General features: G+C 40.6%; 1 protein-coding gene across 1 annotated transcript; it reads right to left on the reverse strand.

Annotated features, from left to right (window-relative positions):
* Positions 1–1,918: 1,918 nt before the first annotated feature.
* On the reverse strand, positions 1,919–10,617 carry txlnbb (taxilin beta b). Its single transcript, XM_080783766.1, has 10 exons — positions 10,478–10,617; positions 8,908–9,166; positions 8,396–8,487; positions 7,506–7,676; positions 6,497–6,691; positions 5,975–6,094; positions 5,595–5,669; positions 5,379–5,471; positions 3,875–3,970; positions 1,919–2,728 (listed from the first exon to the last, which is right to left on the reverse strand). Exons 2-10 carry the CDS (start codon positions 9,149–9,151, stop codon positions 2,165–2,167), a joined length of 1,650 nt encoding a protein of 549 aa, XP_080639892.1. The 5' UTR covers positions 9,152–9,166; positions 10,478–10,617; the 3' UTR covers positions 1,919–2,164.
* Positions 10,618–11,441: the final 824 nt, after the last annotated feature.

Raw genomic sequence — 11,441 nt, forward strand, 5'->3', positions numbered from 1 at the left:
ATTGAGCACAACTACCAAGTCAATATAAGAAACTGCAGAGAATTGCTTTTATATTGGATACATATTTGAAATAAATAAATTAAGTAATTGGCCTCTAGCAAGACTATATGTCATATAACTCACTGCCAGCTGCATAAGGTCCTCCACGGCATCCCGCAATGCAGAGCACCTGCAGTTTGCAACAATTCTTTAGGTTTGAGCCCATAGCCTACTGTAGTTCTTAGCATGTGGCTATTATGTTTATTATTGATGTCATATTTCTGTAAATTTGGTCTTACTGATATCCACGTTTCCACAGCTCCTCTGCCTCATTTTTTGTCCTTACAGATAGACTGGTGAAGATATTAAAAAAGAAAAACAATGAATGGCAGAATCATGTACTGCACCTACAGTATCCCAGACTATATATATTTTTCAAATAGTGTGCGTATATATAAACTAAGCTAATAAAAAACAAATAGGCTAAAGGTGGTGTAAGGTGGTAAAATATTTTTGTTCTTGTAAGCTATATAGTCGATAAAAAGTTAAAGCTCTATATGTTATAGTAATCATTGCCTATTCCTATTCCTTATTCAGAAATTAATTATATGGTATCAATCCAATCTCTCCTGATTGGATTGGATTAGCTCTGGTCCATAGCCCTAATGGTTCTATGCAGGGCAGAATCATAGAAGCATTAAGCCAAGGGCTATGGATCAGAGCTAGGATGTTTACTAGAGAGGCAGGTTACTTATTTTAACTACGACAGGCCTACCACGTAGCCTGCGTGCAGGCCTATCACTTACAAAACCTTTAATTAACTTTCATGCTTTATATAGCATTATGGATTTCTGTATTTAAAAACAACAACCTTGTATACAATACCGCGCCAGCTTCAATCAAACCCAGCATGCACTCATTTCGTTCAATACGAATTCTCTTCCTGATGAATTCTTCAAGGGAGCCTATGAGACATAAATGCTTAGGCCTATGTTGTATACAGTACACTGTACACCGTCATACGGTACCGGTACGACAAAGTGGACGATGCCACGATGGTGAAGTAAACATGCATGGTTAGTGACTGCATAAATGTCTACTGTAGGACTTAAATCATTCGCATTCGTGGCGTGATTTCATTAATGGAACTGTTTGACCCTAATAGTGATAACCTACCTTCCTTACTTTCCTTCCTTGCGACTTCCAGCAGAACTTTACCCCTTTCAACAAAAGTAATCAGTGCTTTCGCACGAGAAAGTGCCGAAGTGTCCTCCCCCGCGGCCATTTCTTTTTAAAGCAAGGTCAGTAATAAATAAATACACAGATCAACCCAACTCGTCAGAAACAGCCTGCCTTACAGGACAAGCCAAGCTAGCTGATACAGTGTAGGCCGTTTCAATGGACGTATGCTGCCCGGCCATAAGTGATATGAGACTGACTGAGATACCGGTAGAATAATTTTGTTTGACATGAATGGTGTGAGTGTCAAACACACTTAACTTCCCCTTCTCATCACTGCGTCAAGGAATAAAGTTATGCATTTTGGAAAAAGAAAAATAAATCTTCCTGTAGGCCTATCCTCCCAAAAAAAACTGTGTGTGTGTGTGTGTGTGTGTGTGTGTGTCATGTGTGTGTGTGTATATATATATATAGGCTATATATATATATATATATATATATATATATATATATATATATATAGCCTGATGGCCTCAAACGTACTTCAGATGTTGGATTTGAATCTTATATAGTAGGCCTATATTATTATTATAGTAGGCGTTATAAAGTAGGCCATTCTACAACATCATCAGACCCTTATATAATATATTCTTGTTTGTGCCCATGATGTAGGCCTATCATGTAGCAATAGTAGAAATTGTAGGCCTTCAATGAAAAACATTCAGTGTTCAAATCATGTGTACATTTCATTATTTCAGACCATGTTCCAAAGCATATATTTATTCTTTATGCTTATACATTCTGGAAAAAATAGACAATTTAACATTGAGGTGCCCACAGTTAACCTGACGCAGCCCACAGTGCCTATGTGCCTATACTCTTTCGGTTACCGTTTCTGTTATCCTTCACAAAAACACATGAAGACAAAGACAACTTTTTAGTTTTCTTAATTTCTATAAATCTTTATTGCTAAGTTATAGGCTACTATTCACAGTAATTTGGTGGCTTAATCAACCATCTCCATTTCCAGGTCTCTCTGCTCCTGGCATCCACCATCTGTGCCATCCTCATCTGTGCCGTTCACAGAGAAAGTGATCTCCTGGGTTTGATCACCACTGCATGACTCTGAGTGGTGCTGTTCTTCTGAATCCTGGACGACCTCAGTGAGTCCATATAACTGGCTGTCTTCTTGGGAAAGCTCCTCTTGAGGTATGATGTGGGAAATCCTGAACGAACTTGCGAGCTCCTGCAGAAGGGACTGCTCAGATTTAAGTTTGGACAGTTCCTTAGTCAGCAGGATTTCAGCGGCGGGGGTGGTTTTTGGAGTCTCAGGGGGTGCTTCAGTGGACGGTTTAGCCTGTTCCTCATTTGGTTTCTCAACAGCAGTCTCCAGAACCGCAGGGCTTTCCTTCTCAGTTGGCTCAGATGCTGAGCTGACATCTGGATGACCACTGGCCTCTTGCACCTTCTGGTACAGAGTCTTACGCTCTTCTTGCAGTGCTCTGCACAGTTTCTCCAACTTCTGGTTCTTAATGGTGAAAAGTTCAAACTCCTTCTCCTTCAGTGTTTTCTGCAAGGGATTGAATTATAATGGACATAATGTTTTAGACTACACAATCTTGTTAACCTTTTCACATATCTATTTGCTGGATGCTTGTGCATACAGACAGCAGTAAATGTCCAGTAACAGCCCTAATCAAATATCATAAGCAGGACATTCATTTTTGTGCTATTTTGGTTTATTATGATCATCTTCATCATCTTATTGTATTGTATTTTTGTCTACACTGTTGAAGAGACATAACTTTGACTGCAGTGTTGGTTTGTCCAACCTTTGACTTATACTGCTGGTGCACAAGACATTTGATACTGATTGGTCCAATGGTTTGGTATATTCACCCCAGACACACGCATGCACGCGCGGCACGCACGCACGCACAGACAGACACACGGACAGACAGACCCTCTTCTAGATTGCTCACCCCACTGGATGAGCAACGCTGTAAAAACCTTGAACATTGAACATGGTTGTGGGGGTGTTTTCTAAGGTTAAAAAACGAGAGGGTTGCGCACACCCAGTCCCTCGCTGGTGCTAGACAAAGGTGGATACACAGTGCAAATGAAATGAAGTCCGCACAACAGCTCTGCTCCACAGTGTTTAATTTATTTAAACACCGACATGTAGTAACGACGTTCCGGCCTTCATCAGGTGACCTGATGGCCAGTCATCAGGCCAATCTTGGCCTAAAACACTGTGGAGCAGAGCTATTGTGTGGACTTGTGTTTTCTAAGGTGTCTGTTAGCTGCTGGTGGACAGAGCCTGAGGCGGCTCTGCTAACTAGTGGCTGCATCCGCAGTCTGATAAACTACAAATGTGAGAAGTGAGCACAGATAATCAGGTATGCTTGGTCTATATAAGACAGACAGACTGGGAAGAATGATCACAGCTGTGGAATTATACTAACCCTAAAAAGGCTGATGTACCATATGTGCTGTAAAACGCCTATCATCATTTATGTTTGAACATTGTGTTGTTGGAAATATACATGCTTCTTGCCAAGTTCCCTCACAGTCTTCAAACATGTGCCATTTGGTGAATTCACATCACCTGATTTCTCCTTGTACTCCACAAACCACTGACCAGCTCTACCTGTGATGCTACTGTACGTATGCTACATATGCTACTGTACAACAGATGATAACAAATATGTCTTACATCAGACACCATGTCAAGGAGAGCCTTGTTGCAGCCATCAAAGCGAGTCTTCCATGACATACACTCTTTCTCCAGCTTCTTCATCTTCTTGTGCATCTGCAACACAGAACAACAGCATTCAGAAAAGAAAAAATAGCTCTAAAAATAGCTGCCAAAATGACATTCAGCCCTAATCCTGAACTAGAGAAAGAGGACTTCTTTTTGTTTGTCTTTGAGGTGAGATGTGATGTGTTTTTATAAGCCCCATGGGTTTTGTGTATTTCCAAATGACAATTTAGGTAATTACTGTAGCAGACACAACAGAGCAACTTAGAAAGTGAAAGGGTAGTCAACAAAGGACAGGCTAAATGGTTATAAGTATAGCACAAACAATACTGCTCCGAAGTAACTAGGATACGAGGGATTCCGGGGAAACATGAAACCTGGCATCTGTCTAAACAAATTTCTAAATAAAATACATTTCTGGACAAGCAAACCATAATACAACATTATATAGAAAAACACATAGGCTACTGTACATAAGTATGAAGAAGTAACCAATATACGGTATATCTACATAGTATAACTAGCCTCTATCAAAAATAGGCATAAGGAATGAAGTAGAATCTGAAGTGAGTAAGTCTGCAGTCCTGACTGAGCTCACAGCTTGGGAGCCAGGAGGGAGGAGGGTCTTGGAGCGTTGGCTAGGGTGTCATAGAGAAGGGAGGGACAGACATTTGTGTGTTAGCTGATCTAAGTGTGTGGGAAGGGAGGAAGCGGTGTAGGGGTGTATCATGTCCTGAAGGTAAGGGGGTGCCGTGCCCTTGATTGCCTTCATCACTGCTTTGTAACAGGTGCGGACAAAAACTGGAAGTCAGTGAGATGCATGTGTGCATACTGTGTCAGTTGTAAGGGAATGAGCACTATTGAGACACTATTGTGTCTCCATGGGGAACCACTGCTGTTCAGTGTGTGTACTGTATGTACGTCTGAAATCCACGTAACACGAGAACCGTTCGCCCCGCCGACTTCAAATTCGACACACGTGTTCCACACCCCCACAGGGAGTGCAGTGCCCAGTGTCGAGTCAGTCGGACCCACGGTTGTCCAGAACCGCCACAAAAGGCCTCTGCCCGGGCTCTGGACAGGGCCCTGCAGGCTCCATACAGTATATGGAGCTGGCCTGTTCTGACATCACAAATATGTTCTGACATCTGCATGGACTCCATATTTGGGCATGCCTGACAAAGAAATCCATATATGGTCATAAAAGGAACACATACATAATAACTGGGTGGGGCATGTATTTCCAACTTGCATCGTTCCAAGTAGGCCAGTGCCCAACGGGCACGCTCTATCTAGTTGGCTTAATGCAACAAAAACAAAACAAATATGATATATCCAGTCTCCATGGGGTGAGTAATCGATAGAAAAAAGGCTATTTGGGCGTGAACTATCCCTTTAACAAGGAACATATGGAGCAATTCCTTTGAATAGTCTAATAAATACACAAAGTGTTTCTGACCTTGTCCATGTCCTGTTTGAACGATGCATATACTCCATTACTCTTTGATACGGTGCCTTGGAATTCATCAAACTTCTCAGAGTACATAGCAAGCTGGAGACAGATGACAAGAACAAAAAACTAAATCATTTCTGTATTGAAGTAGGCCTACATGAAAAGAAGGAACTTAAAGTCAAACATCTCAGTCATGCATGATGACCCCTGACTGTACAGTACCTGGGCCTTCAAGCCACATTCTTGCTCCTTCATGACCTTCACTTGCAATTTGCTCTCAGCCGCTTGTTTCAGCAGCTGTGGAGAATTGATCATTTCCATTAACAAGGTCACTGTGAGAACAGAATTTGTCTGTGCAGTGTGCACTGTAAAATCCTCAGTTTCAATTTGACTCAGACTCTAGAAGCCTGTTGTACTACAGTGCCACTTGCTGACAACTGCTTTTCTGCATTACGGGACACCATCATTCGATGAAGAAATATAAATATAATGTCACTCTGTTCAAATGAGTGAGAAATGGAACGGTCAGTTTACAGAGTAAGAGCTAAATTGACACTCAGGATTTGCAGTACCATTCAATGACATGAATTCTCCAGACTCACATGTTCTTTTTCTATTTTGCGCTTCTCCTCTGCTTCTTTAAGCAGCATGTTGGCTTGTGCAAGTTTGGTCTCCAGCAGCTTCTCTTTCAGATCTCTATGTTTGAAGACCTTGTCCAGGTTCTTTTAGACAGAAGACATCAGATGAGTTAGATTCACTGAAAATTTTGGCAACATGGTGTATTCGTTTCGGCTCCAGCCCAACCACACTTTTGATCAGGTTATCTCATGCCATATCACTGGATTGCTATGTAATTACTATAGAGATGATATTGTAAAGATTCAATATCAGACTTGGGTCAAATAGTATATAAATAATATATGTTTTGATAGTTCTTGAAATACCAAAGATGGTATTTAGAGTTCCTGGATAATATTTGAAAGCCATATAGTCTAAACATAGAACTCATGGCATTGTCCTCTTTGGACAACTCAACAACTGTTACATTCTCCATTACTAACCTACAAATTATTTGAAGCTACTATTTCACCCAAGTCTTTTAATTATCTGGAACAGGCCCATACCGCCTCTCTCTGGTCATATTGTGAAATGAGCGACTTGAGTTTCTCGGCCAGGCCACTGTTCTCCTGACACAGTTTGGTGTTACGGGTGCTGTGCTCCTCAATCTGGGCCTGAATTTCGCTGAGCGTGCCCTGGAAATGCGTGGTGATGTCCTTCCTCTTGAGGTCATCTTCTCTGCACCTCTGCAGGGTCTCCTCCTACATTTCCAACACAGAGGAATGATTTAGACATGTCTGTACAAAGTACAGAGAGAAAAGAGAGAATGCCCACAACACTCAGAAATGTCGAATTAAATGAAAGTTTCGAGGTGCACGGCCCAACAATATCACGTGAAGAAGAAGACAGCCAGAGCTCAATAAATGTCCTTATCACATATTATGGTAGTTTTATTTGCCTCACCCAGACAGAGCATAACGGACACGTTTCAACCTTAACGGTCTTCCTCAGTGTTATGGCACAAAGCACTGAGACTTGTAACATCCTACATCTATGATCTATGTTAAAGCTCTTTTACCCCTTTGTTATCCAAGAGCCCAAGCACATAAATATTTATATATTTATTATTTCGTTTTTTCTTTGTTTTTTGACACAGAATGCAAATATGCAAACTTGTAGCACTCCTGTTGGGAACGAAACAAGCTCCTCACAGTGTAAACCAATAACTCTAGTTCTGAGAAAATCTGACAATAAATCATAGAAATCCATGAACTCTGCAAGGTTCGAGGTACTTGTGGTACAGTGGGATGGTGTGTTGTGATTTTCTTAATCTGAATATTCTGATCTACAAGCTCGCAACATGTCGTGAACTTAGACCTGCTATTTCTGGAGAAGAGATGTGTTATAGAAGGAAACAAGAGCAGACCAAAATAGAGAATCAACTCGGTTTCACTAAGAATAAGAGTTTAAGTGGTTACGGTCTTATTGTGTTTTTAAGAGCTAAGATGTATTACTTTGCAACTTTATGTATTGAGACTTCAAACCATCAAAAATGTGTGCTGATTGCTGAGGTACCTTTAATGTCTTGTTGTGCCTCTGCAGCTCTCGACACAGTCCCTCCAGCTTGCTGCGTGCCAGGACAGCCCTGCTGTGCTCACTCTGCAGCTGGTCCTTTTCCTTCATCACCTGGAGCAGTTTCTTCTGCAGAATCTTTAGCTGCTTCTGGTCACTGCGATGTTCTTCCAACTATGGAGTATATGCAAATACATAGATAGCACATAAAACACACATGGCTCGATGAATGTTGGGCAAGCTACTAGTTATGTATTACCGGTACTCCTTTGAAATCTATCTTGGTTAAAAACAAAATCACGTTCATTTTGTTACACTGGGGAAAGAAACAATATTACAGTAATATATTACAGTAACTAGTTATTGCAAACAATGTACATACTAGACATGTAATACACATTACAATTTAGACATACATCTATCGAGAGTGACTTACGATTACGAAGAGCGAAATCTGAGTAAATGGCTTGAACCCTCAACAAAATGACAGGGGGTAATTAGGAAATAGATCGCAAAGAAAACAATTAATGCTACAAAAAATATGAAAATGGGGAGTGAGCTTGCAGTCCTAACTGGGGGAGAGGTCACTCCACAGGAGGGAGAAGGACACTTGTTGGAGTATTATAGAAGTGTATATTTGTCTCTAAATGTGTTGATGAATTGAACAAGGTGGACCCTCTTGTAAACAAGTGTAATGCTTTATTGGGTCATCCACTCACAGTTAACAGTTTTTGTATTGAGTTGTGCTTGAAATGTACTGTAATTGTGCAAACTGTTAATAAATACTTCAATCAATCAATCAATCATAGCCAGGGTGTCATAAGGAATTCAGGGAGGGACAGGGACTGAATGTGCGCAAAGAAGGTTTTCTCTTAAGCCTATGTGCCACTCACCAGCTCAGCATGCTTCTTAACCGAGGTCTGTAGTTTCTCCTCTGTAGTGCCAAGTTTGCTCAGACTCTGCATCAATAGTGCAGCCTCCTTTCCTGAATAGTTAGTATAGAGAGCAGGTTACAATTATGTCCTAAAGCAAATACTGGTGGGAAATTGTTTTAAACAGTTTAAAACAAATGGATGAGTTTGCACAATTCAGATTGGTTGGTTTACAGAAAAGCTTGTAAAAATGGTTATTTAATCCTTGACAGTGACTGGAATGTTCCTTTTGTTACATCCGTCTCCTACTCCAAATAGACAAAAAACAAACGTTTCGAATTATTTGCGAATACTATATTCATCTGAGGTCTGTTAGAGATGGATGCACTTACAACCATTACAGCTATGCTTACACCCCTATCAATTACCGTACACCTTCCAGTTGTGCTGACTGAGCTGAATAGAACCCACCTACCTCCAGAATCAATACAACTTTATTTAGAAGGGGGAAAAAACAGACAAAAACAAAGCACCTAGATTTTTGAGCAGCTTCTTCTCCAGTTTCTGGTCTTTGCGGCTATCTGCCTCCTTGACAGCTGTGACCGCCTCACTGGCGTCCTCTAGCTCAGCAGGGATCTCTGCAGCCTGGTAGGTGCTAATGATGTCCTCCAGCTGCTGTTCGAGGTCTTCTGTCAGGTCAATACGTTGCTGACCCTCAGCTGGCCCCGCCTGGGGACCCACCTGCATGAGGCTACCCGCCTTCTGAGAAGTCTCCATTAATCTGGGCTAGTGCTAAGAGGAAGGCAAAACATTTAAATAAACATTGTTTCTGTTTCACGTCATCCTTGTAAGAGTATCACTGGGACCATTTACAGACTAGACTAGAGGGATTGAGAATTGTAAGTGGGAGGCCAGCAGTTCAAGCTTCAGGTAGGGGCAAGTGATTACAACTAAACTACAACTACGGCCAATTAGAGTTGCCCATGTCCAAGCGCTTAATCCACAGCTGATGTGGTTAAGATGACCCATGCATAACATTAGTTTGAAATCACTTTCTAAAAATATCATAATAATAGGCCTATACAGATTACGGACATGACAATAAATATTAGATTTTCCTGAATCCTGACAAAATAAGTATTACTTGGGAAAAATAAACAAATCAAACTAATTTAAAGGCACAACACTTAATCTTAAAGCACTTGATGTTGAACACGTGACACACAACAATGTGTGCCATTTTAACAAGTGACTATGTAATTTGTCAATTTGGGTTGAAAAGAGCTGTTTTAAACACACATGATAAATCAGGTTTGATTGAATCTCGGCGTCTATCTGCTTCTTTTTTACAGGCTCATGACTGGGGCTTGTTTATGTGCATAAAATTAGCCTGCCTGTGTCGACTTCACACTCCCTTTGCTTTCACAACCAGAGCACATATGGCACCTGTTCCAGACCCACAGTCTATTTTAGGAACTTCTTAATATGGTCAAGTTATTTATTTATTTCTAATCGACTCTAATTGATGTCAATGTCAGCAGTTGTACACACAAAAAGGTGTAGTAATTAGTAAAAAAAATAAAAAATAAAGAAGAAAAGAAAACCCCCACCCGGTAATGGTCAATATTTAAGAGAATACTTGATTTAGGCATTTGTATTTAAAATCAATCGTGAATACATCCTTGCAAAGAAAGGCAGACAAACCCACACTTGACTATATTAACAATCTAGAAGAATTCCAAACAGCCGGTGAACTGCTTGTTACAGGACTCAAGATAGTGGAATAAACAGAACAATGTTCTCACAGAGCAATGCTATTTCAGGAGAACATTATTTATCATGAACTTTTCTTTTTACATAAGGACATAGCCAAGTTCCACTCTCAACTTGGTGAGCTTCACAGCCAAGGAAGAGAGTCAACTAATTCTAACCTCTAACAAAAGTCAGAATTCTGAGAAAGAATTACTATAATTAAATGAGCTAAACAAATGAGCTAACCTGAAATATTACTATAATAAAACACTTTTATACCATTTCAACAAAAAAATCTAATTGTGTCAATTGTGTCAAATTGTGCTAAGGAGTAACTGAACAAGCTCTTACCAGGACCAGGGTCTAGAGGGGAAAAAGGAGAAGTGGAGAGGGACTTAGGGAGACTGCCACCACTGATACAACAGCTGTGATAAGACCTCCTCAAAATAAACTAGAGGGACATAAGAGAGAGAGAGAGAGAGAGAGAGAGAGAGAGAGAGAGAGAGAGAGAGAGAGAATGGTGGGACATGGCATGTGGGGGGGGTGTAAAGTTATGTCCCTGTCCAGGTCACCCCTCTCAAAACAAGAATCCCCAAACCTTTTGAGTGGCTTGTAATCTATCAAGACGTGACCCCATTAAACAACATGGAGTAGAGTCAACTGTCACGTGGAGTAAAGCGTAATTACGCGTATGTGTGCCTCCTAACACTGTACCTTGTCTATGGGTGTTTAAAGCAGCCATTTTATGCAATGCCTTCACTGCGTGAAACCACCAACCGATGGAAATTTTTATTTTAAGCCAGGATGCTGTTAACAGCCATATAATTATTCTAACAGATGGGCCTGACAGGCCTGGTCACTGAGAAGAGAGAAAAAGATTGAACTACTTCTCTCTCTCTCTCTCTCTCTCTCTCTTAGTGATTAGAATTACAACAGACATTCTCTCCAACCCTAATAACAGCATTAAAGGAAGCCACATAATGATATATGTATGCATAGATAGAGCCCCCTCCTTGCGTACAATGTATTGCACAGTATTTACTTTCCATGTACAACTGCATGGAGCCAAATTAACCAAATGGACATCCCTTTAACATCAGCAGCAGACTCCACTTTGAGAACTACTGGCTTATAGTAAAGCATGTGTTGCTTGTTTGTAATCAATATGCTATGGCTATCATGCATGTCATACATTGAATTGGCTGCAGACAAAGAAGCCCTGAAATAGTTCAACATTATTCACAAGGTGATACATATTTTTGGGAAGGGACCAATTATTTTATTGTACCATGTTATGACTGTAGTAATGATTTTT

Source organism: Protomyctophum bolini (genome assembly GCF_963924005.1).
Source record: "Protomyctophum bolini genome assembly, chromosome: 15".
Lineage (NCBI taxonomy): Eukaryota > Metazoa > Chordata > Actinopteri > Myctophiformes > Myctophidae > Protomyctophum > Protomyctophum bolini.